At 42.6% G+C, this 27,936-nt stretch overlaps 1 protein-coding gene across 4 annotated transcripts in view; it reads right to left on the bottom strand.

Moving 5' to 3' along the window:
* Srpk2 (SRSF protein kinase 2) overlaps nt 1-27,936 on the bottom strand; it is a 160,493-nt gene that overhangs the window by 37,876 nt on the left and 94,681 nt on the right. For all 4 annotated transcript variants that reach the window (XM_032907100.1, XM_032907098.1, XM_032907099.1 and 1 more), the window contains exons 3-6: nt 7,506-7,614; nt 6,154-6,241; nt 4,761-4,848; nt 524-630 (exon numbers count right to left, since the gene is read on the bottom strand). In XM_032907100.1, coding sequence (XP_032762991.1) covers nt 524-630; nt 4,761-4,848; nt 6,154-6,241; nt 7,506-7,614 — 392 coding nt within the window. The remainder of the gene's footprint in view (nt 1-523; nt 631-4,760; nt 4,849-6,153; nt 6,242-7,505; nt 7,615-27,936) is intronic.

Raw genomic sequence — 27,936 nt, forward strand, 5'->3', positions numbered from 1 at the left:
CTAAACCACTCCCTCGATAAAGGTTCTCAGTTGGTAAGACAACCGAAGTCCAATCTCATAGGACATCCATTGAGTCAAATTGTGCTCTTGTGTGGAGATGAGGATGGGGTCTCAGAGTACATAATAAAGCAGTCGTTACCCACACTCGCCACACTGTAGCCAGGTCCTCAGGACCTGCTCCTCCCTAGCTTACTCTATTCATGGTACTTCAAATAGCAAACAAACAAACTCCACAAAACAACATAATAAATTGCTCCTTCTTAATTAAGCTCCCAAGAACTAAGTAGATATTTTCAAGTAAATATACTGAATTTCTGATTATTACTACTAATGCAAAGATATACATTACTCATCTTTTAAAAGGCTGATATGCCAAAGAAGTGTACATCAGATGTTCACATGCTGCTCTCTTCTGCTTACTAATTCCTTCACTATAAACTGAAACACACATTGAAAAGCAGCCCAGCTGGCTACTAGAGCTAGGCCTGCCCTCTCTGGGGTGGGCTTCTTTCTGACGTCTCACCTGTCGAATGATACTCTTCACACAGCGGACTGGGAGGCCTTGATAGTTGGACTTGATGATCCATTTGAGGAGATGGTGACCAAGTACTTCGAAGACCATGCAGACATCTAGGAGGTTGGTTAAGGCACATCTAACAATGTACTTCCTGCAGTCAGGCAGTTACTAGATGTCCCTTGTAAAATATTGCTTTCCTAATAAAATACCATATTAATACCTTCAAGGTGATCACTTGCTGTTCATCACCAACATATACGAGACCTGACTCTTTCCACTGAGAACATCACGTAGTGTACACTAGACAGTGTGCACACTAGACAGTGCACACCCGCACCACTGCTGAGTGGGGAGCGCACACCCGCACCACTGCTGAGCAGATGTGCAGTGCACTGTGCCCTCCAAAGGCCAAGCCTGAGTCAGACCTACACTGTGCCATGCTCTCCTGTCAGCTCTGCCCAGGACTCTCACAGGAGGGTTTTACACCACAGGGTGGACTAAGTAAGAACGTGAGCAGTTTTTATTCCCGGAATTAATGTCTATTGATTACGTACATTATAACAGAGAATACTGTCAAATATACTAAGGTTGTATCAATAACCTTTCTGTTCCATCATTACTGTTCATCTACCATGGCGGCACACCCTGTGACACAGTCCTTGGACCGCGACAGAGCATCAGAAAGACTACCCTCAGCTACAGAGTGAGGAAAAAAAGACCAACCTGGGCTAATGTGAGACGCTGTCTCAATGAAAGCCAATTAATGAATATTTCAGGATACAACTGGTAGATTTGGGGTCAAGATGTAATTATGAGAACATCACTATCATTCAAGGCCAAAGGAACTGAACTCAAGATTTCAAACAGTGCCATGAGCAGTCAGGTAGACAAGTGACCTAAATGTCCACCAACAGATGAACTGATGGAGAAAGTGTGGCACGTGCATACAGTGGAATAGTATTCTGTGGAAAGAGCACTTTATTTCTTTTAAAAATATTATTTATTTTATGTATATGAGTGCATTGTAGCTGTCTTCAGACACCAGAAGAGCGCGTCGGATCCCATCACAGATGGTTGTGAGTCACCATGTGGTTGCTGGGATTTGAACTCAGGACCCCTGGGAGAGTAGTCAGTGCTCCTAACCACTGAGCCATCTCTCCAGTCCAGCAGTTTATTTCTTAAAACAAAAAACCTAAATTTATTAGAAATGTGGCTGCCCAAGTTTTTCTTCTCCAGTAGCAGAATGAAACCATCAGAAAAGCCCCACCAGACTGTATTTGCTCTAGTTCTGTGGCAGTGGACTGATTAATTACCTTATTTTTAGGCAAGTCCTCACTCTGTAGACCAGGCTGGCCTCAAACTCAGAGAGGCACCTGCCTCTGCCTCAAGTGCTGTGGGACTGAAGGTGTGAGCCGCCGTGCCGGCTCCACCTTGGTTTTTAAGACAAGGTATTGCACTGACTAGAGTTCACTGGTTCAATTGGACTAGGTGGTCAGTGGGGTTTTTATTTTTTATGATTACTTTATATATATGTGAGTGTTTTGCCTGCATATATGTACCTATGAGACGTGTGCTTGGTGACTATAGAGGCCAGAAGGCGACATCAGATCTACTGGGAATCACAAGGTACAGATAGTTGTGCTTGGCGAAGTGAGTGCTGGAAGTCAAACGTGGGTCCTCTGGAAGAGCAGTCAGTTATCTTAGCTGCTAAGCCTACTCCAGCTAATTCCTACTCGGTGGATTGTTTAAAAACAGAAGCTCTATGCCAGGCATTGTGGGGCATGCCTTGGAGGGAGGCAGTTTGAGTGCCAGCCTGGTCTAAACAGTAAGTTCAGGACAATCAAGACTACAAAAAATACTGTCTTAAAAACAAAAATTAAAAAATAAATAAAAATAAAAAAGAAGAAAGAAAAGTAGAGAGGGAGGAAGAAGAGGAGGAGGAGGAGCTGCCCTAGTCCAATCGCTGACCTGCTGAGTCAGTGCTTCTCAACCTGCGGGTTTAGAACCCTTTCAGGTCCTATATATCAGATATTTACATCATGATCTATAATAGTAGCAAAAGTATAGTTATGAAGTAGCAACAAAATAATGTCATGGCTTAGGGCCATCATGAGGAACTCTATCAAGGCTTGCAGCATAAGGAAGACTAAAACCACTGCAAACTGTCAGCAAACAGACCACACATTAATGACAGTCACAGGGGATTTCTAAGTAGCTCTGAAACTCTTTCAAACATCTGGTTCATGACGAGGAGCTTCAGTCAGTGTCAGGATCACAAAGGGGCTGACACATCAGCTTTTACAACAATATCTGGATTTATCATATCACCATGATACTATATTTTAATGAAAAATTTGTAAATGCTTTTGCACTGTGGATGACCTTACATACTCCAGGCTGCAAAGACAACAGTTTACATCCTGATCTCATTTAAAAAAATCAGAAATTAAAGCCTAAAGTTAGTGGCAGATACTGGGCTAAATCCTGGGATTTCCAAAGAGTCCCAAAGCTCCCCCAAAGTATTGACACATCCAGACTATGATAGCTTCTTATCATTTTACTCAATAGTAAAAAGCTACTAAAGTGTGTGTGTGTGTGTGTACAAAAGAACCTTACAAGTCTAACACACAATGAATAGAGCTTCTCTGTCCTACACAGAAAAGCTCACACAGGCACATGGGGTGTCATACTACCTATCTGCCTACCTGCTTGCCTACCTGGTGAAGAATGAACTTATTGGATCCCAGAAACCATCTGGAAGCAAACTTGGGTCCAATGTGAGCACTTGAAGCAAACGCGGTCACGATGTCAGCAGGGTTTCGGACTTCCTGGCATCGCTGACTAAGCTGCTTACTTGTTTGGGTTTGGTTTATTGAGAAGCTATCATGTAACCCAGGCTATCCTCAAGCTTGCTTCCTAGTGAAACGGACTATGAACTCTTGCACCTTCTGTCTCCACATCCAGAGTTGTGGAGACTGCAGGCATGAAACGTCACGGTGGGCTGAGAATTCTAGGAGGAAAAGAAAGGTCTGTTGCAATGACAGTTTTTACCTAAAAGATCATGGAGCAGGCACGGGTACTGGATGTCATTCTTGGGCTTAAGCTGACGGGTGGTTGTAGTTGTTGTTGTTGTTTTTAAAGATTTATTTATTTTATGTATATGAGTACACTGTAGCTGTCTTCGGACCATCAGAAGAAGGCATCAGACCCCATTACAGATGGTTGTGAACCTCCACGTGGTTGCTGGGAGTTGACCTCGGGACCTCTGAAGAGCAGTCAGTGTTCTTGACCACTGAGTCATCTCTCCAGCCCTGAAGCTGAGACTTTTATCATATGAGATTTTATCATATTTTCATACCTTGTCATTAAGGTTTCTGGAGTTTAAAGGGTTAATAGATATGACAGAAAAGGTTGGGTCTGCGCCAAGAAAAAATAACCAAAGCCCCAATGAAGGAGAACACCTTAGCCATTCACAGGCACTAACATTCACGAGTCATGGGACTATAAAAAAATATGTATTTAAAAAAAAAAGAAAGAAAAGAAATAGTGTTAGAATACATTTCCATCTACCACTGCAAAACAACTATAATTACTTTTAATAAATCAATATTAATATAACCAAAATTAAGGTTACTCAATCCAAAAATCAAACAAGCAAACAGTAACCAGGGCAACAGGAATGAGGACAGTGATGTGAGAACGAATGCAATCTCACTACATTATATACATGTATGAAAATGATAACATCTCTCGCTGTGAATAATTAGTGAGTACTAACCTCAAAAAAAGTAACCGGTTAGGGCTGGAGAGATGGCTCAGCAGTATAAGAGCACTGACTGCTCTTCCAAAGGTCCTGAGTTCAATTCCCAGCAACCACATGGTGGCTCACAACCATCTGTAATGAGATCTGATGCCCGTTTCTGGTGTGTCTGGAGACAGGGACAGTGTACTCATCATATATAAAATAAATGAATAAAATCTTAAAAAAAAAAAAGTAACAGTTAACTCCATTCCCAATCAAGGCAGCATTTTTTTTATGTTTCTAAGATACTAAAATATCCAAAAGAGGTAAAAAGGAGAAAAGAACAAGGCACTCACTTAATAAACTTTATAGAGCCCTTATACAGAGGAAAGACTACAGCAATTAAAAGGTTACAGACACCTGAAATCACACTATTTTTTAAAAGGTGACACGCACCCTCCATAACTGGTTATACTTCAGAGACCACACGTTAAAGGATACGTATCCCATTCATGCCTGAGATCTTGAAGTCATCGATTAGCTGGACTACCATGTCTTTGTTTGGGTCACTGGGGTCACTTTCTCGAACCTATACAGAGAAAAACACATAAAAGAACAATGGGGTTGTCATATTGACTTTCATTTTTGCTTTTCCCAAACCAAAAGAAATGTTAGTATCAGCCCCAGCTGCTCTGAGGCTCAGCCAGCCCTGTGCCTCAACTCCCCTGCATGCTGGGTTCCAAGTGTACACCGCCATGTCCTAACACCGCCACGTCCTAACAACACACCAGTTTGAAATGGTGCATGGTACTGAGGAGCTGACTCAGCAGTTAAGACCGTGGGCTGCTCTTCTAGAGGACTTGAGTTCAATTGCCATTACCCGTGTCACATGCCTGGGACTACAACTCTAGAGTCAACGTCTCCTCTAGACACTGCGTGCATATGTGTGTGTACACACACAAACACAATTAAAAGTGAATAAAGAATGGAGCTCTTTTTTCATTATACCAATCAACAAGGTGATTTTTTGTTTTCCAAATTAAACTTGGATTTGGCAGGAGAACCTGTCCTGTTCCTCACTCAGCAAAGTGGGACCTATGCCTTCCCTGGGCAGCAACTGGCTCTAGCCTTTGCAGGCTGCAGCACTTGGTTAACTAGCTGGGGCGGGTGTGCGTGCGTGCGTGCGCATGCTGACCAACTCAGCTACCACCCAGGCCCAGATCCAGGTCTTTGAGGTGGTCCACCCCAACATCCACCCCACCTAGGGACTGGAGCTGAAGCACAGGAAGAGGCCAGTCATGAGGATTCAAAACTGCAGGAGCTCCAGGCACAGGGCACCAAAAGGATATTCTAGTGGCATCGCAGTGAGGACCCCCTGATACTGTAGCCTCAAACCGGACTACAAGTCACTGAAGTGAGCGGTTGCACGTGATCTCAAAGACTAATGGGTGCATGGTGAGACCCACTACAGCTTCCAAGAGATTTCTGTTTGATTCCTTTTGTTTTTATTTTATTTTATTTTGAGGGGGGAGATGGCAAGGGTGGAGGACGGATATGGAGGAAATGGAGGATGAGTGGGATTGGGGAGCATTAGGTGAAATTCACAATGAATCAATAAAAAGTTAACAAAAAGTAGATTTAAACTTTAATTTAGTATCATCCAGAAAAGCATGCAGCCAACCAGACCAAGAGCTGTGCATACTTAATAACTTTACAATGACCCTACAGACTTTATACAAAGGCAGTATAGCAGCAATTAAACGTTTACAGGCACCTGAAAAAAGCACTATTTTTAGAAAGTAAAAGCAAGGAATGTGTTCAGAGATGACAGAGTAAGGTATATGCAGTAGTTAGCCATTTACTTTTTATTACTCAGTATGTATTGCTTACTTACACATTTGAGCAATTTAATTTCATCCAAGGCTGTCTCTGTATAATGCTGTGCACTTTTTACAACTTTCATGGCGACAAACCTCTTCCCTCTTTAGATAAAACAAAGCATGGTTATTGATGTTACCAGTGTAAGAAGTGATTGCTATAGTGGGCGTAGCCAATTAACAGGCAACAAATTGACCCTTGCAGTAAACTTCCCCTTAAAATAGCATTTTGGGGCCATTCCACAAAGTTGTCCTCATGCTGCAGCAAATGCACCATTACACACCCCACATATATCATGTATACATACATACAGTAATAACATTTAATTAAAATCACACTTTTCAAGTTTGGGCAACACAAATAAGTGTTCATGGGTTAGACAATGCCTTATGTTTGCTGTTTTAATTCTAATTAAGACAGGTAGACAGGAAAACTGTCAGCTAACAGAACTGAGGGAAAAGTATTCCTTTATATTGCTTCATGTATGTTCATATGCACACACAAACACACAACTACACATGAACAGGTCAGCTGTGCAACAATGAGGCTTCCTGCTTTCGTCCATGTGGCTTTTAAACAATGTCACAGAACACTGAGTTGAAAGACCTATACATTTTCAATTTGTATCTGTTTTTTTTTTCCTGATATGAATTAATGAATAGAAAAGTAACAGGCTCTGATGTAAAGCAATTTTTAAAAACTGGCTCACAGGGTTGGGGATTTAGCTCAGTGGTGGGCGCTTGCCTAGCAAAAAGCATAAGGCCCTAGGTTCAGGTCCCCAGTTCGAAAAAAGATTAAAAAAAAAAAAAAAAAAAAAACTGGCTCTGAAACTACAATTAGCATTGTTTAAAAATATAAGTGAAGGCATATAAGAGTGGGGTGAAGATCTAATACTGCAGGGCCTGTGCTAAGCAGCGCCTCACAAGCCACCAGGTAGCATGACCCTTGACTACATCCTCTTAAAAGCGGATGTGGTGGTTTGTATATGCTTGGTCCAGGGAGTGGCACAATTAGGAGGGTAGCAATGCTGGAGTGGGTGTGGCCTTGTTGGAGGAGGTGTGTCACTGAGGGGGGTGGGCTTTGAGATCCTATGCTCAAGTTCTGCCCAGTTTAGAAGAAAAGGTTTGCTCCTGGCTGCCTTCAGATTAAGATGCAGAATTCTAAGCTCCTTCTTCTGCACCTGCCTAGATGCTGCCATGCTCCTGCCATGTTGATGGACTGAACCTCTGAACCTGTAAGCCAGCCCCGATTAAATGTTGTCCTTATAAGAGTTGCCTCAGTCATGGTGTCTGCTCACAGCAGTAAAGCCAGTAAAGACAGCAGATGTGCAGCATAACTCAAGAGCACATAATGACAAAGAATACTTACTGCATATCCCAGCACAGCCAGACGGTGGAAAAGTGCCCCCATCCTAGCTTCCTAATGACATGATATCGACCATTGAAGAGGTCTCCGATTTTCACTGGATGATAGCCACCTGCAAAAGAAAACTAAACATCTCAGGAAAACAGCAACACATCCTGTCATGCCCTGTGTCTGTCCCTAATGTCCTTAAAGGAAGCACTAAAGAACAATTAGATTAAAGATTACTCTTCTAGAAGTAAAAAATTCCTATACATGCTCATTAGACTGTTTTTTGTTTATTTTAATAAAATTTGAAGCAGTAACAAAGCATGCAGAGCCTCTGCCAACTTGACAGTCTGTAATTAAGTCAAGGTGTGCAGACCAATGTACATGGACTCATCACTGAAATACTGCTTTCTTTAAAAACTCAAAACTTCCTGTGCATACCAGAAAGCCAGCTGAATTAGATTTCAACTCTGCATAACTTTGTATACACCAATAGTTTATGGATAATTGTGTGCTGCACATCTTAATTATTCCCCAACCAGCCCTGTTGCTCTCAATACTCTTCCTCCAACCTGAAACTCTGCCAGGAAACACAATACCGAGTGACAGTGCTAAGGTGCTGTCGAGGGAGGGAGGTAGCTCATTGGTATCTAGGTAAACAACAAGAAAAACATGTTGCCTTATATTTTTTCCTCCCCCCTCTCCCCCCTTGAGAACAGGTCTTACTAAGTAAACTTGGATGGCCCAGAACTCACTCTGTAGACCAGGGTAGCCTCAAACTCAGAGACCCTACCTGCCTCTACCTTCTAAGCGATAGGAGATAAAAGGCAGGCTCAACCATACCCAGTTTTGCCTTGTGTTTTAGGTAAGCTAGGCTGAACAGCAGTATTGTGGTATCCTTTTTATGACAGATAAGAAATGGTCTAGGAGGACAAGAGGTTAGCCATGGGCAACACTGATATAAACTCATCACCCTAGTCTTAGGACAGAGAAGTCCTGAGTAGCTTAGTTAAAAAGTTCTATGCTCCTTGAAGGCCAGCAGAAAGAATGGGAGGTAGGAGGTGGGGGTGGACTTCTAGAAGGTACCAGAGACCCAGGAGGTGAGAGGCTCTCAGGACTCAAAGGGAGGAGCCTTAGATGAAATGCGCTACACTGGGGAGAGGGGACTCAGAGTCCACCTCCAGTAGAAAGACAGGGCATCAAGTGGAGAGATGGGGTTGCCATCCCACAGTCAAAAACTCTGACCCAGAATTGTTCCTGTCTGAAAGAACTGCAGGGACAAAAATGGGGAAGAGCCTGAGGGAAAGGAGGTCCAGTGACAGCCCAGAGTGGGATCCAGCTCAGGGGGAGGCCCCAAGGCCTGACACCATTACTGATGCTATGGTGTGCTTACAGACAGGAGCCTAGCATGGCTGTCCTCTGAGAGGCCCGACAAGCAGCTGAAAGAGTCAGACACAGATAGTTACACCCAACCAATGGACAGAAGCAGGCGACCCCTGTTGTTGAATTAGTGAAAAGCTGGAAGAAGCTGAGGAGGAGGGCAAGCCCACGTGAAGACCAGCAGTCTCACCTCACCCAGAACCCCAAGATCTCTCAGACACTGAGCCACCAACCAGGCAGCACACACCCAGCTGATATGGGGCCCCCAACACATATACAGAAGGGGCTGCATGGTCTGGTGTCAATGAGAGAAAGATGCACTAACCCTAGAGACTTGAGGCCTCAGGGAATGGGAGGTCTACTGGGGTGGGGGGAGTGAGGGATAGTCAGAGGAAGACCTGAAGGGAGATAAATACTTGACTGTAAACACAATTAAAAAAGAATTAAAAATAAAAGTTCTATGCTACTTAAATGCACATCATTGCTGCTGCTATCTCTAGGTGACATGGCTGACAACCAACCACCACTAGTGAATGTTTTACATTCAAGTCCTCAGACAGCCAGCACGTGTTTGTGAGCAGAACTGCAAGGAACCATCTCTCCTGGAATCTCACGCAGGTACCACAGCTCCTGTTTTCTAGGGGCCCTGGGTCTAGAGTGCTGAGAGAACACTGAAGTTCAAGTGTTGTCTCTTAAAAACAGACCAGTTACACAAAAGCAGCACAGAAGTATTTTTTAAAACAAAGAAAAACACACTAAAAGCATAAAATAGTTAACATTTTCCTAAAGAGACAGCACATAATACTTCAGATCTGCAGTCAAACATCCTCAGACCCTAACTCCTGATTTTTTCATAGAACAAGGGTCTCTTTGCTGATCATTTTTTTAAACTTTATTCCCTGGAGAGGAAATCCTGACTAACAGGGCACCTGCTCAACCCACTATGCTGCAGGAAGACAGGAGTGCCGTCTCCCCTCACAGTAGGTCCACAATGAGGAGGCAATGGCCGATGATGGATTCAGTGACTACATTTTACCCTGTCGCCTGCATGCCAGCCAGGCCAGCTCTAACACAGTCAACATGGAAGGTACCGAGGACAGGTAAAGGCTTCGCATCTCTCTGAAGTCACTTTTGTAGCTGGGGGTGGGAGGCAATGTAACAAGATAATAAACAGTGCGACACACTGGCCCAGCTCACGCCATGAGCAGAGTTCTGGAGAGGTTTGGCCAACAATCTGTAATCCACTCTCACAGTAACATTTTCATTTAGATTTTCTTCTCTTATTGCTTCTCAGGCTTTTGACTACAAGTTTTCCTTTCTTCTCAAATCAAAAATAACATATTAGATTATAAATAAAAAGGGAACAAGAATGAACTACTTGATAACCATTCATTTCATTACTACGGCTTCTTCTATTCTTCTTGGTCTCTGTTACCTCAGAGCCAAAAATGTTCTACCTATACTGCTGATAAGACTCCAAAAATTTCCTTCTCCCTGCTTATGAAAACACACATCTATTTATGTAAGCCAATCAAAAGTTCAAAATCCATGATATAAATGTCAGATTTTCAGCAGGATCTTTATGACCTAATTAAAATAATGTTAGTTATTTCCTTTTAGACATTTCTCTGCTCTCTGTGGTATTTCTTTATGTTGAAAGCTTTCAAAAGACCGAGGAAATATTACAGAATTGTCATTAACATACAAGTTTTAAGAAAGGAGAACTAGATCTAGACAGATGGCTCAGCAGTTAAGAGCACTGGGTGCCCTTACAGAATGCATTCACCCACGGCAAGGTCAAGGCCAGCCTAGGCTACATCTCAAAGAAAGAAACACCCCACACACAAACCAAAACTCATGCTCATGCCCAGCACTTGGAGAAGGTGCTCTGTGAGTTCAGGTTCCCACTATTTGCTGAATTCTAGGCCTGCCTAGACATCAGAATGAAACCTGGTGTCAAACAAACCAAAATCTCAAGATAATCTCTCTCTCTCTCTCAAGACAAAAGCCTGCCAAGCCTGCGTGAGACACTGAGGCAGAGCACGGGCACGGGCACTGCGCACCTGCAGTGAAGATCTGAACCCAATTCTGCATGAAGAACTAGAGCCTGCGGTGCAAATGAGCTAAAGTGATCCGAAAGCACAACAGGACCTAAAATCTACCAAATGAAAAAGAGTGGGCAATGAAAAGGATTGTTTGAGAAAACAAAAACAATGGATTTCTGACCAAAGTAAGAGGGGAAATAGAAAAACTAAGGAAACAAACATGAGTTACAAACATTAGCTGGGTAGAGGCAACTTCGCCAAGCACCCCGCAGATGTGGAAAGGACAGAGGGAGCCTAAACACACACATGACACCTTTAATGACACAAACAGTGAAATTTAACAAACCTCCCAATACTTCAATAATCCCACACGCATTTTTACACTTGAGTTCATTAAGCGCACTATGATGAAAAGGGCCTGGTAGCTGGGTGTGCACACCTGCACCCCAGTACTGGGGGGAGGAGGCAGGTCTGAGGCTGTTCTCTGCTATGCGGAAAGACCCTGACTGCAAAACAAAACAAAGCAGGGCTGGGGGCAATAGTGCAGTTTTCTAAACACTACAGAAGAAACACCACCAGTTCTATACTGTCTTTTCCTAAAGAGCAGAGCAGAGAAACCCTCCCGTGTGAGGTGCCCGCCTACTGCACTGTATGTACTTATGTTTAAGAGTTAAGTATGTGAAGTATTAGAGTGCAACTGAGAGCCCCTTCTCCTGACCATAAACTCCAGCAAGGCACACATCTAAGTTCCCTGGCTAAGGGAAAGGTTTTTTTCCTGTGCTTTTCTTATACCCTCCATGAAGCCATCTTCCGTTCTGTCCTGCAACCTAACAGAATACATAAGCTACTTATCTCTCCACATGCGCAGGCTGTTACACTTGGGAGCGTGGCAGGCAGAGGGATACAAACCAGGAAGCAGCACAGACACGGTGAGAGGGGGGCGTCCATACATAGACAAGTGCAGGGTGTGCCGTCCCTCTAACACAGAAGCTAAGATCAGGCTCCCTGCCGGTCTTTAACTGCAGCACTAGGAATGCAGAGACAGGGGAGCTCGAAGCTAGCCCAGTCTACACAGAGAAGAGGTCAGGCCAGCCAGGACCACACAATGAGACTCTGTCTCCAAACAGGCAGACAAACAAATAAGCAAGCAAAAATCAAAACTTTTTAGGTTATTGTTGTGACAAAGGGAGAGAGGAAAGCCTCATGAAGAAGTCATGGATAGGCGTCCGTGGAATACGACTCTCATAAACAACAGTGTTCATGAAGAAGACCCAAGCCGCAGTCTGAAGCAAGGCAGCATCCAAGCCTTACTTAGTTTGCACTGCCGTCCACACACCCACCATTAGGCACATTTCTAATGAACCCAGGGAGGTGGCTTACGAGTTCTAAAAAATGCACATTAGTTAACATCAGATCATAAATGGCTAGTGATGAATTTTTTAAAGTCCTTGTCTATAGATTCACTTGAATCTCATTTAAACAAAATAATTTATCTTAAACCAGTCTCTACTCTTCCTCATGTAGACACCACACACTAAACTGTGGCCTAACACGATATGGAGCCAACTGCAGACCAACATATAAGTGTTTCCACATAACAGAGCAGTTGGGTCTCAGCCAATCAGAGGCAGACACTCCCCAAACATGACCATATAAGGCCAATGGCAAACGCAGGGCCAGGTTTCTGCTTACCCCTCCCCTTCCTTCCCAGTCTGAATACAGCCTGCCTATGTGACAGAGTAGGGCAGGATGTACCACATTCAGTTTGGAATGCTGCCCAGTTCTAGTCTCTCTTTTGGACCAAATAATCAATGCAGATTCAACAGTTTTCCAGGCTTTTGGTTGTTGTTTTATAACCCAGTAATTTAGGTTATAAGCTTCTTATATATGTCTACATACAATTAATGTCAGATTTTGCTGACTGTTCAAGTATGTTAATTCCCTCCAAGTCTCAGATTAAACAATCAAAAGGGTCAATACCAACATTTCCCTTTTATTTGTTTCTATTTCTTATTGTTTCTTAAATACCAAACACAACCATTTCTCACTTCAGGATTTCTTTGTCAGAATAATTTAAAACACTGCTCCATGAGATACCCTGTTATACCATTTATCCTTCCCGCTAACTGAAAACATCATCTTCAGAAACTAAATACAATGGGAGGTGTGCATGCATGCGTGTGCATTTTTACACTACAGAAAAGTCTTCCAACAGTCTAATATATAGTTACACCATCTTTATGCTGAAGGTTTATCTACTCACGATTTGTGAGTCCTTGGGAATGTGTTAACATCCCTGTGGGATGTTTTAGGCTTATGCCTGCATGGATGTGTACCGTGTGTATGCCTTGCACTCACGGAGGTCAGAGGCAGGCATGAGAGTTTATAGAACTGGAGTTACGGGTGTCGTTGGCAGTTAGTTGGGTTCAGGAGCTGAGTCCAGTGCTCTGCGACCCCAACCGTGACGGAAAGCACTGCACCATCACTTCCGCCTCACCATTTTTGTTTTTCTTACTGTCACCGTGGGCAACAATGGAACAGCAGCACTGTATGAGATCATTAATTTTACATAATTAAACAGCCTCCCATAATTAAGCACCTAATCACCAATTGTTTAATTAAGAACATATGTTTTTAAATATCAACTTGGACACTGGCGAGCTCAAATACTTTCAGCTCATTTCTTAGTTCTTAATTATGTTCTGGATAAATAAAAAAAAGTACAATACATCAAATTATGAACTGGGAAAACATAGCCAACGTTAGAATAAAACAAAAAAAAACAAAACAAAAAACAAAAAAACAATCTAGTTCAGAAGCCAGAGTCCACATGAGAAATACAGGGATTTTCTTTTTAGCAAATAAAAATATTCTTTTAATAACTAAACTTTTATAATAAAAGGAAATATTAAAACATCTTCTTGGCTATTTCAAGCTAAGAATGACACTGTGTACACTCAAGATATTAAAAGTGAACTAAAAACTAAATCCCGTCATCCAGTCCCGATCTCTTGCTGCTTCCAAGCTGCCCTTACTCTGAGGCAGAAGAGTGGATCCGAGTGCACAGCGGATCACCAGTGCCGACAGGTCTGCTGCTTGCCTTTAACTGTCAACTGCACAGCCTGAGTGTCCTGGAAAGAAGGACATCAATGACGGACTAGGAACGCTTTCTCCATTGCTGATTGGTACGCCTGTGGATGAGGTCACTACTCCACAGGCGGTCCGGGGTGTATAATGATGTGGGGCTACATCAACCCAGCTACATCGCTACTACCGCGAGCTAGGAAGCAGCAGCGCTCCATGGCTCCTGCCACTAAGTTCCTGTCCTGGCTTTCCTCGGTGATGGACTATTACACTTGCCCACGGTGTTCATCAGAACAACAAAAAGCAAGCTAGAATAATGTCAGCACTCTAAAGCACATTTTCATTTATTTAAGAAATGAAAAGCGCACACGCACCTGTGCATGCACAGAAAATAAAACTAACTTTGAAACTTGTTCTAGTTTACCTTTTAGTTCTATAAAACAGACCATGGCCAAAGGCCGCCTGGAAGGAGTCGATCTGACTTGTGGATCTTGTGTCACAGTCCACCCAGGAAAACCAAGGCAGTAGCTGGATGCAGGAACCCAGAAGCAGGAACCGAAGCCAAGGCCATCCATTAAAAGCCTGCTCCCTGGCTCACTCACAAGCCTTCCAAGCTCCCATACAACAGTCCTCTAAGTTCTAAGCGCTCTACAGCTTTGTTGGCCCAAAGTTCCAAAGTCTTTCCACAATCTCCCCACAACAAAGCTGGTCTGCCAAAGCAATATCCTGCTCCCAGCACCAATTTGTGTCCTAGTTTACCTTTCTATTGTGCAATAAACACGTAAGGAGCAAAGGTTTGATATGCAATACAGGCCACCATACATCAGCAAGGAAAGTCAAGTAAGAACTCAGGCAGGAACTTAGAGAAGGAAGCTGAAGCAGAGGCCAACAGAAAGCTTTTTGCTGGCTTGCTCTCCATGGTTTGCTCTCTTACACAACCCACACTAGCTATGAAGAGGTTGCAACACCCACAGTGCCTGACCCATCCCACATAAATCAATAAAAGAAAAGCCCCACAAATTAGCCTACAGGCAATCTTACCTCTCAGTTGAGGTTCCCTCTTCCCAACACCTCTCTCTAACTTGTGTCAAGCTGGAACGTGACATAAAACTGTCCAGCCCATTCTTAAGCCCTTATCTTATAATCTAAAATTAATTAGTACTTCCCAGTTTAATTATCATCTGTTGGGAGCATAGGACAAACACCCTTGTGCCCACAGATCTCCAGGAACATTATTCACACAAGACTGGCCTCTCAAAGGAATGGACAAAAACTCTGTCCTTCCATCTAGGGAACTGAGAGGTAACTTGAGGATCCACACTCTATGTTGGTCAGGCCATACCAAGCTCCTATAACCAGAACCAGAAATGGCTAGTAATCTAAATGACCCTTACAGGCAGGAACTCCCCAAGTCCCACTACATTATCTGACTAGCCAAGGGTTCCCCCAAGCTGCCACAACCAGGACCAGAGGCTGCCAATAGTCCGAATGACCTCTACACTATATGTATGACTGAGACCAGGCCAGAGTCTTCCTCTGGCCCTTAAACTAGTAGAGGCAGTGCATCTCTAGAGGTCATTTTCTGGGAAGAAATGATATGTACTCTGATCTGGGTTTCAATGTAATTACATGATGTAATTATGTAATAATTATGCCTGCTTGTGTCAAGAAACTTTTTCCAAATTACACCATGTTTAAATCTGTTGAGAATAAGCTGATGGGAATCACTTTCTAAAGGTTTGATTCACACGGACAAAGTCAATCTGACCTGTGCTTCATTCTTACCTACTGGCAGTTCATTTTCCTGCCTGACACCTACAGAGACCGCCGCCATCAGAAAGGTGACACACGTACTAGCTTCTATCCGTGTATCTGGTACCCAATACTGTTAACGATATGGACATACTTCTTAGCAGACATCAGAAGTTAATTTATGCCTTAAGGAAGGGCTTAGTTGGCAGTGTCTACATGTAAACGACACATATCGGGAGTCTGCACCATTCTTTTACTGAAATCTAGGCCTATATTCTAACATATTTTCAAAGAAAGTCAAATATAATAGCATCTTTTAGACTACCTAATCTTCTGGAATCCTGACATTTTATCCAAAAAATAAAATAAAATAAAATAAAATAAAAATAAAATAAAACCCAACTCCATTCTTTGTATGAATGGGTTTCTGATGTGTTTGTTATGAATGGGCTTGTGATGTATTTTTATGAATGAGCTTGTGATGAGTTTGTTATGAATGAGCTTGTGAAGTGTTTGTATGAATGGGATTGTGATGTGTTTGTATAAATGGGCTTATGATGTGTTTGTAAGCAACAGAGTAGGTGAAATAACCATGTTGTTGCTGACGATAGCTAAGAAGTTACCAGCTTACATATGCATTTGTCTTACAACTCAGTTTGCAAGTAAGAAGTCTGATAACTCTGAGGTCATCGTGCTATGAAACTTGGCAAAGCACATAAAGAAAATATATATATAGTTCCTGTTGGTAGGCCTGGACTTAAAGTCCAGCAGAAAGAACTGAGCGCTTTCAGATAATTCTGTACCCTAGCCAGAGTTACGTCCACGTGTGAGAGGCTCACATGAGATCACAAACAGTGTAAGGTACAGGCAAGTCACTCCAGCTCGTGAGAATGTCACACATACACTCATGCACTAAGTGCAAGGTCCTCAGCTCACTGCTCCAACTTTGTGAGGTGCAGGGAACGTTAGGGCAGGAGAGCCTAGTTGGAGGACACTGGACATGTGCCTCTGAAGGTGGCCTGTAACCCCCCCCCGTCTCTTCCTGCTCATCATTAGGTGAACAGGCTGCTCCTCCTCACCAGCCCAGCACAGCAGAACCAAGGATATGAGCAGACACCTAGGAAACTGTAAGCCAAAACAATTCTCATTAAGTTGTTTGTGTCACGTATTTTAGCCACAGATATACAAAGAAGTTAGTGTTCCTGATACACAGAATCATGATCCAAACAAAGAGGTGGTTTAAAGCTTCCCTACAGGCAGTTTGTCACGTGATGATAACCAGAGCTGTCCTAACTAAAACCATGACAAAGGCCACACACGGCTGCCTCACGGACTCAAAGTGAACAAGTGCACACAGCCCTTAAAAGTCAAAGTCAGTATTTCTAAAACTTACTAATATTTTACTGTAGGCTTTTCAGTTATCATATCTCCTCTGCCTACAAACATACTCAGAGGTCCTACCATAAAGACATCACTCCTTCCTCCTATCTGACCACACACACTCCATTGCTTTACTGCTAAAGCTCTCTGAGGACACTCCATGCTTTTGCATAGGTTACTGTTCCCCACAACTGGCCCTCATCTCACGAGTCACCAGCTGCTCCCTAACAAGTGCCTTCTGAAGGGACTAGCTGGCCTGAGTGTGACAGGAGTGGGCCTGGTAGGCCTTGTTCTCCCTCATCCCTCTGCCTTGCTAAAAGCCATTCGCTCACATTCCTAAAGCTAGACACTGAGGGGCTACTCCTTGGTTGGCCACTTCCCCTCCTGAGCCTGATGACCCAAAGTCCAGCTATCAAAAAGTATTACAGTACAACCCCTTTGGCTCACCTAATTAATATGCCCCAATTATGTAAACACCTCCTCTGACACGGGTTGTCCCTAGCCTTTATAAACCCCTATTTTCTTATTGGGAAACATCTGCCTCCTCTCAATCCAAAGGCAGTATCCCTCTCCCCTCCCTTGTTCCCTTCCCCCTGCCCCCATCCTCCTCTATCTCCTGTCCTTGTCTCTTATTCCCTGTCCTTTGTCCTCTGGGGCAAATAAGTCTCCTTTGTGCTGAGAACTTGTCCTGAGCCAATGCGGGCCTCCTCCCCACGCTGAGGCTGCACAGGAGGCTGTGGGATACATTCTGTCATTTTCTGTCATTTGGAGAGCTTTGCTTTCAGTTTACACTCCAGACCATGCAGTCTTAGAAAAAGCTTGGTAAATTACCACTAAAGACAAAAGCAGTTCCACCCTTAGAAGACTTTGAGAGTTAATGAGAGTCAAGCTAAACACACAGCAGGCTGGGTATGCCATAAACTGAGCTAAGGAAAGCTAACAGAATCAACAAAAGGTTTTCACTAAAAGGAAAAGGTCTCTTAGAATTAGACAAGTCACAAGAGAAATTACTTCTGATAGGACAAGAGAACATAAAGGACAATCAAGTTACACTCATTGAGAAGTTGAGAAGGTGGCTTGCAAACACAGTACAGCAGTAATTTAAGAAGTTGAAAAACAGGGCTGGAGAGATGGCTCAGTGGTTAAGAGCACTGACTGTTCTTCCAGAGGTCCTGAGTTCAATTCCCAGCAACCACATGGTGACTCACAACCATCTGTAACAGGATCTGATGCCCTCTACTGGTGTGTCTGAAGACAGCTACAGTGTACTCACATACATGAAATAAATAAAAATATACCTTTGAAAAAAAAGAAGTTGAAAAACATGGAATTACATCATAATATAATATCTATCTCAAGAGCAATGAAAAGAAATGTTTTGTTATTGGTAAATATTCATAGTCAAGCATGAAAACAACAGTACTGTCTACCACTGGATGGGCGAATACGTCAAAGATGAGACATAGCCAATGGAGAGCTGTTCATTAAACTAATGAGCGAGTGAAACGGGGCACAACTATTTCTTGTGAGAGCAACTACAACAGCAGACTAAGTTAAAGGCAGCCAGACTCCCTGGGATACCTACTATAAACCTTACTGCACCAGATTTCCAGAGTACAGAAACAGAGAGAGACTGCGGTTGGTAGGGTCATGGTGATGGCAAGCGGAGGTTAGTAGATCATAATGAATGTTTCCATCAGGAGGTCTAAAATGGCAATAGCTGTACATTTCCAAGGATGTAGTTAAAACCACTGAATCTTTCCCTTTATAGAGAGGAAGTTATGTATATATTATATCTCAAGAAAGTCTATGAAACTGAAAAGATAGCAAGCTTGTTGTTACTTGAGACAAGGCCTCATATAACCAATGCTGGCGTTCAATCTGCTATATGCAGCTAGCCAAGGATGACTTTGAACGCCTGACCTTCCCACTTTGTCTTCCCAGTGCTTCCCCACAGGCCACCAAACCTGGTACTACTCATCACAAGGAAAATGCCAAATGGTATGTGGGGCTGAAAACAAAAAGCCCTGTCTCAAGCAAGGGGAAAGGTAGGTCAACACCAAGGGCCTCCACACAGGCAGGGATAGGAGGATGGGTTTTAAAAGGAAGAAAAATAACACCATACTATATTCAATTTTCTCATCGCCCAAGAGAAAATCTAGAGAGAAACAAATGAATCCAGAAATTACAGTATTACCAATCTATTTATGGATGCTTTTAAATCACTACCTGAAACCTCCAGGTAGTCCTTCTGGAAAATTAGTAGATCTCCCAGAGGAATGGGAATAAAAACTGATTTGCTGGGACATCTCCAAAGCAAAATGAAGCAGTCGGTTATGGTCCAGTGAGTCTATAGGAAAAATGGAGGGAGGGAGAGACAGGGAGAAGGACCATGGAGGACTAAAGCTACAGTGACCCACTGCTGTGGGCTCTAAGCAAACATTAAGCAACAGTTTGAAAGGCCAGTAACATGGTGGCTGAGGGTGGGCTGAGGTACACAGCCAACTGAAGAGAGCTGAGAAGGCCTGTGTTCTGTTCTTTACTACTGCTATGTCTTACTCTGATATATGCCCTAAAAGCAAGGCAGGAGTGAGGAGCAGGAGGATTATATTAGACAGCATAAGCTGACCTAAGCCCAAACTGAGTAGAGCCTCTTCTGAGGACTATAGGAGAGCAGGAGGGGGAAACAAGAGCCACTGGCATTTAGAATAGCCAAGGGAAAAAGCAGTCAAATACAACAACAACAACACACACACACACACACACACACGCACACCATCATAATGCACATTACTTTGAATACTAACGATATCATCAGCACTACCACCATCATCATCATCATCATCATCATCATCATCATCACCATCATCACCATCATCACCATTATCTTCACCTTCACACAGGAGTACCCTACAGTGCAGTATTACTAGGAAATAAGTGATGACCTAACCATGCATCCACATAGGAAACTGGTGAAGGTGGTAATTCTTAGAAGACCTAGTACCCATGTTGGGTGGCTCACAAGTGCCTAGAACTCGGCCTCCAAGAGAATACAAGAGATGGAAGAGAGAAACTAAGGTGCAGAAGACACCATAGAAAGCATAGACACAACAGTCAAAGAAAATGCAAAACACAAAAAGCTCCCAATCCAAAATATCCAGAAAATCCAGGACACAATGAGAAGACCAAACCTAAAGATAATAGGTATAGAAGAGGGTGAAGATTCCCAACACAAAGGACCAGTAAATATCTTCAACAACGTTGTAAAGAAAATTTCCCTAACCTAAAGAAAGATATGACCATAAACATATAAGAAGACTACAGAACTCCAAATAGATATGACCAGAAAAGAAATTCCTCCTATCACATAATAGTCAAAATACCAAATGCACAAAACAAAGAAAGAATACTAAAAGCAGTAAGGAAAAAGGTCAAGTAACATACAAAGGCAAATCTATCAGAATTAAACCAGATCCTGGGCAGATGTCATACAGACCCTAAGAGAACACAAATGCCAGCTGAGGATACTATATCCAGTAAAACTCTCAATTAACATACATGGAGAAACCAAGGTATTCCATGACAAAACCAAATTTACACCGTATCTTTCCACAAATCCAGCCCTACAAATGGTAATAGATGGAAAACCCCAACACAAGGAGGGAAAGTACACCCTAGAAAAAGGGAGTAAATAATCTTCTTCTAACAAACATAAAAAGAAGATGGCCTCACAAACATAATTCTACCAATAACAATAAAAATAACAGGAAACAATCACTATTCCTTAATATCTGTTAACATTAATGGCCTCAATTCCCCAGTAAAAAAGACATCGACTAACAGACTAGATACGTAAACAGGACCCAGCATTTTGCTGCATACAGGAAACACACCTCAGTGACAAAAGCAAGCACTACCTAAAAGTAAAAGGATGGAAAAAAATTTCCAAGCAAATGGCCCAAAGAAACAAGCTTGAGTAGCCATTCTACTAACTAAAAAAAAAAAAAGAAAAAGAAAAAAAAAAAAAAACCGACTCTCTATCAAAAGCTACTGAAAAAGATAAGGAAGGACACTTCATACTCGTGAAAGGAAAAAATCCACCAAGATGAACTCTCAATTCTGAATATCTATGCTACAAATGCAAGGGCACCCACATACATAGAAGAAACCTTATTAAAGCTCAAAGCACACATCGTACCTCACACAATTAATAGTGAGAGACTTCAACATCCCACACTCAGTAATGGATAGACAGATCATGGAAACAGAAACTAAACAGAGACACAGTGAAACTAACAGAAGTTATGAAACAAATGCACTTAACACATATCTATAGAACATTTCCTCCCCAAACAAAAGAATACGCCTTTCTTCTCAGCATCTCATGGTATCTTCTCCAAAACTGACCATATAATCAGTCACAAAACAGGCCTCAACAGATACTACAAGATTGAAATAATGCCATGCATCCTATCAGATCATCATGGACTAAGGCTGGTCTTCAATAACAACAAAAGCGACAGAAAGCCCACATATACATGGAAGTTAAACAACACTCTACTCAACAACTTAGTCAAGAATGAAATAAAGAAATTAAAGACATTTTAGAATTTAATAAAAAATGAAGGCACAACATACCCAAACTAATGGGACACAATGAAAGCAGTGCTAAGAGGAAAACTCTGAGTGCCCCCAAAAAGAACATAAACTAGCAGCTTGACAGCACCACTAAAAGCTCTAGAACAAAAAGAAGCAAATACACCCAGGAGGAGTAGAAGGCAGGAAACAATCAAACTCAGGGCTGAAATCAACCAATTAGAAACAAAAAGAACTATACAAAGAATCAACAAAACCAGGAGCTGGTTCTTTGAGAAAATCAACAAGATAGAAAAATCCTTAGCCAGAATAAGCAGAGGGCACAGAGACAGCATCCAAATTAACAAAATCAGGAATGAAAGGGGAGACATAACAGAAACTGAGGAAGGTCAAAGAGATCCTACTATAAAAGCCTACACTCAACAAAACTAGAAAATCTGGATGCAATGGACAATTTTGTAGACAGATAACAGGTACCAAAGCTAAATCGGGATCAGCTAAGCCATATAAACAGTCCCATAACCCCTAAAGAAATAGAAGCAACTCATTAAAAGTCTGCCAACCAAAAAAGTCAAGGACCAGACAGGTTTAGTGCTGAATTCTATCAGACCTTCACAAAAGATCTAATACCCATGATCTCCAAATTATTCCACAAAATAGAAACAGAAGGAACACTACCTAATTCGTTCTATGAAGCAACAATTATGCTTCTATCTAAACCACACAAAGACCCAACAAAGAAAGAGAACTTCAGACCAATTTCCCTGAGGAATAGCGATGCAAAAATACTCAATAAAATTCTTGCAAACCGAATCCAAGAACACATCAATACGATCATCCATCATGATCAAGGAGGCTTCATTTCAGGGATGCAGGGATGGTTTAATATACGGAAATCCATCAATGTGATCCACTACATAAACAAACTCAAAGATAAGAACCACATGACCATTTCATCAGATGCTGAGAAAGCATTTGACAAAGCTCAACACCCCTCCATGATGAAAGTCTTAGAAAAATCAGGAATTCAAGGCCCAAAGCTAAACACAGCAAAAGCAATATACAATAAACCAGTAACCAACATCAAGCTAAATGGAGAGAAACTTGAAGCAATCCCGCTAAAATCAGGGGCTAGACAAGGCTGGCCACTCTCTCCCTACCTGTTCAATATAGTACTCGAAGTCCTAGTCAGAGCAATTAGACAATAAAAGAAGATCAAAGGGATACAAATTGGAAAGGAAGAAGTCAAAATATCACTTTTTGTAGATGATATGATAGTATAATTAAGTGATCCCAAAAATTCTACGAGAGAACTCCTAAACCTGATAAACAATTTCAGCAAAGTGGTTGGATATAAAATTAACTCAAACAAATCAGTAGACTTCTTCTACTGAAAGGATAAACAGGCTGAGAAAGAAATTAGGGAAACAACACTCTTCACAATAGTCAAAAATAATATAAAATACCTTGGTGTGACTCTAACCAAGCAAGTGAAAGATCTGTTTGACCAGAGCTTCAAGTCTCTCAAGAAAGAAATTGAAGAAGATCTTGAAGATGGAAAGATCTCCCATGCTCATAGATTGGCAGGATTAATATAGGAAAAATGGCCATCATGCCAAAAGCGTTCTACAGATTCAATGCCCTCCCCATCAAGATTCCAACTCAATTCTTCAGAGTTAGAAAGAGCAATTTGCAAATTCATTTGAAATAACAAGAAACACACACACACACACACACACACACACACACATATACACACACACACAAAAAAACAGTATAGCAAAAACTATTCTCAATAATAAAAGAACTTCTGGGAGATTCACCATCCCTAACCTCAAGTTCTGTTACAGACATAGGCAGGTAGATCAATGGAATAGAACTGAAGACCCAGAAATGAACCCACACACCTATGGTCACTTGATCTTTAACAAAGGAGCTAAAACCATCCAGTGGAAAAAGGATGGCATTTTCAACAAATGGTGCTGGTTCAACTGGAGGTCAGCATGTAGAAGAATGCAAAATGATCCATTCTTATCACCCTGTATAAAGCTCAAGTTCAAGTGGATCAAGGACCTCCACATCAAACCAGATACACTGAAACTAATAGATGAAAAAGTGGGGAAGAGCCTCGAACACATGGGCAAAGGAAGAAATTTCCTTAACAGAACACCAATGGCTTATGCTCTAAGATCAAGAATTGACAAATGGGACCTCATAAAATTAAAGAGCTTCTATAACGCAAAGGACACTGTCAACAGGACAAAACGGCAGCCAACAGATTGGGAAAAGATCCAATCCTACATCCAATAGAAGGTTAATGTCCAATATATAAAAAGAACTCAAGAAGTTAGACTCCAGAGAACCAAATAATCCTATTAAAATATGGGGTACAGAGCTAAACAAAGAATTCTCAATTGAGGAATATCAAATGGCCGAGAAGCACCTAAAGAAATGTTCAACATCCTTAGTGATCAGGGAAATGCAAATCAAAACAACCCTCAGATTCCACCTCACACCAATCAGAATGGCTAAGATCAATAACTCAGATGATGGCAGATGCTGGCAAGGATACAGAGAAAGAGGAACGCTCCTCCATTTGTTGGTGGGATTGCAGACTGGTACAACCACTCTGGAAATCAGTCTGGAGGTTCCTCAGAAAATTGGTAATGGCTATTCAACTCCTGGGCCTATACCCAAATGATGCTCCAATATATAACCAGGACACGTGTTCCATTATGTTCATAGCAGCCTTATTTATAATAGGCAGAAGCTGAAAATAACCCCGATGCCCTTCAACAGAGGAATGGATACAGAAAATTGGGTACATCTACACAATGGAGTACTACTCAGCTATTAAAAACAATGACTTCATGAAATTCATAGGCAAATGGATGGAACTACAAAATATCCTCTGTGAGGTAACCTAATCATGAAAGAACATGGTATGCACTCACTGATAAGTGGATATTAGCCCAAAAGCTCGGAATACACAACATACAAGTCACAGACCACAAGAAGCTCAAAAAGAAGGAAGACCAAAGTGTAGATGCTTCAGCCCTTCATAGTTAGAAGGAAGAACAAAAATATTCACAGGAGGAGATATGAGGACAAATGTGGAGCAGAGACTGAAGGGAAAGCCATCCAGAGCCTGCCCCACCTGGGGATCCATTCCATATAGAGCCACCAAACCCAGACAGTATTGTGGATGCCAAGAAGTGCATGCTGACAGGAGCCTGATCTAGCTGTCTCCTGAGAGGCTCTGCCAGAGCAGATGCGCACAGTCAACCAATGAACTGCGAACGGGGTCCCCAATGGAGTCGTTAGAGCAAGGACTGAAGGAGCTGAAGAGGTTTGCAATCCTATAAGAACAACAACAAGGTCAACCAACTAGAACTCCATGAGCTGCCTGGGACTAAACCACCATACCAAGAGTACAGAGGGATGGACCCATGGCTCCTGCCGCAAATGGAGCAGAGGATAGCCTTGCTGGGCATCAGTGGGAGGAGAGGCCCTTGGTCCTGTCAATGCTCAATGCCACAGTGTAGGGCAATGTCAGGGCGAGCAGGTGGGTGGGGGAGCACCCTCACAGAAGCAGGAGGAAGAGGAATGAGATAGGGGGTTTCTGGAAGGGAAACCGGAAAGAGGATAGCATTTCAAACGTAAATTTAAAAAATCCAATAAAAGAAAGAGAAGTTTGTAAAGAAAATACAGAAGACCAAAATCCAGCCTGTTTCCACTCCTAACAGACAGAAAGCAGGCACAGAGGGGAATTGTCTGCATTCAGAAAGAAAGTCTAAATTCATAAATTAGTGTTTATAACATTCTTTTAAGAGGCCACTCAAATTTCTAGAGAAGCAATGTCTGTATTCCACTCAAATGTATACCACTTCTAAGAACTCTGGAATACCACGGGGCAGTTTTAAGATTTAATGCAGAAATGAAAACCCTGGATTCTACAGTTTATAGCTCCTTGAGGTCCACTGACCAGATCACACCCCACCGTCTCAGACACACACTGCTTTCTGTGTTGTTTGTTTTGTTTTTGGGGACTGGGTTTCTCTGTGGAGTCCTAGCTCTCCTAGAACTCTCTGTAGACCAAGGTGAGCTCAAACTCAGGGATCCACCTGTCTCTGCTTCTTGAGTGCTAGGATTAAAGGCCTAAACTACTACCACCTGGCCCTGTACTGCCCATTTTAAGAGATTCCTTTGTCAAAACAAAAAACTATTTACTGCACCAGGATACTTCAAATGTAGTCATATTAAAAAAAACACACACAGCTTCTGACACTAACATTTCCTATTGGTAAAAAGGAGAGACATGAACGCTGAGTAAATGTCTAATATGTGGTAACAATGCTGTGCCAGGGGAGACAGCTGTGAGTTGGGGGAGGGGGTTCATAAAGACAGTGCCACGTCAGAGAGCCACGCTGGAATCCGTGTCTCTACAATGGCACAAGGATGAAGCGTCCCAAAGCTGCCAGCTCATCAAAGAATGACGGCAACACCAGCATGAGAGCCAGGAGCTCTGAAGCAGGTGTGTGAGGTTCAGAAAGGACCTCAGATCAGGTCATTCATGGCAATGCGGTCCCTTACATCCGTGGTTCTCAGTCACAACCCCTTTGGGGAAGGTCACAAGTCAGATATCCTGGTTATCACTTATTTACACTGCAATTCCTAACAGTGGCAAAACTATGAAGAAGCAACAAAATAATTTTATAGTCTGGGCTCATTACAACATGAAGAACTAGATAAGAGGATCGCAGCGTTAGGAAGGTTGAGAAGCACTGTCTCGGACAGTAACTCACACACACCAAGTCCAGAGTGGAATGAGGGCCATCACTCAGTTGCAGCTCTGGAATGAAAGCATGGTTCCTGGGCTGAAGCAGTGGCTCCGTGGGTAGCCTGTCTTGCTGTGCCAACATGAGGGTCTGAGTACAGTCCCCCAGCAACCACGGGAAGGAAAGCTATGGCTGTGTGCACCCACAACTCCAAGGGAGAGCAAAGGATGAGGCTGGCTGGCCAGGCATTTAAGTGGAAAACAATGGCTCGTCTCAAAATAAGGCAGAGTGACAGATCAGGACACTCAGCATCAGCCTGTCCTCCTAGCATGTGCAGAGGGGCACACACAGATGAGCACAGCTGTGTATGTGCGTGTGCGTGAGTGTGCGTGTGTGTGACATACAAAGGAAGACAACCAGTGCCGACAGCTAGAGACTAAGGAACTCCTCCTACGTAAGACAGAAATGCAATCTAAGGGGACCAGTTATCAATGGGGAGACCAGAAAAACACATGGGACACACTTCATTTCTATCTCATTTTAACCCCTGTAAAATCTTAAGATGCAAATACTACACATTACATAGGGGATGGTATTATTACATCACGGCTAAGTAAGCAGCACAGAGCTGAGGGCCCAGTCTGCAGTAACAAAGACCACAAAGACGGAGAGAGAACCAGGCTGCATCTTCTGCTCCTGCACAGAGCTGGAACTGAGGATCGGGTAAACTTATCAGCCTAGGGTGACATTAATTACTCTGTTAGCAGTGACAGTTGTCATTTTTGCTTCCAGAACTGTGACAGAGCTAAAGGTAGACACACAGCTTTTATGTTTACTTCTATCAGATTAAGCCCAATACACACATAAATGTGCAGGGAAGGATATGGAGGTGACCACTGTCCCTTCAGACAGCCTCCACCCATCCCTAGGGTTATTACAGTTCAAGCTTCCATGTAGCTCAGGGCCAGGGGTGGAAGGCTTCATCACCAGCCCACAGTGACACTGCAAAGTAGCAGAACCTTGGGAAGATAGACCCTAACCATGAGTCAGGTTTCTGTGGGGCTCTAACTTCTGCCTTTCCTTTCTGGCCACTTTCTAGACGTGCACTGACACAATGGGGCGGAGGGGGGGGGTGTATGCAGACTGGAACCTAATGCGATGATTAAAATAAACCTGTTCTTCCTTTTGAATATCGCAATCCTGTTACACAACAGAAATCTGACTTAACAGACAGATTCCTTGAATGCACTTCTATCATAACTTGAGACAAACTGTTGGGTCATATAACATTTCAGAGACATTTGACACGTGCATTGCTAGTTAAAGGCACAAGTTACTCATTCTTACAAGGATGTGCAAGAGTGTCAGCCTGAGAATAACAATGAGAGAGGGAGTAGAACAGGACACCAGCTTCAACACACAACTATGAGGGTA

The sequence above is a fragment of the Rattus rattus genome, chromosome 6 (genome assembly GCF_011064425.1).
Source record: "Rattus rattus isolate New Zealand chromosome 6, Rrattus_CSIRO_v1, whole genome shotgun sequence".
Lineage (NCBI taxonomy): Eukaryota > Metazoa > Chordata > Mammalia > Rodentia > Muridae > Rattus > Rattus rattus.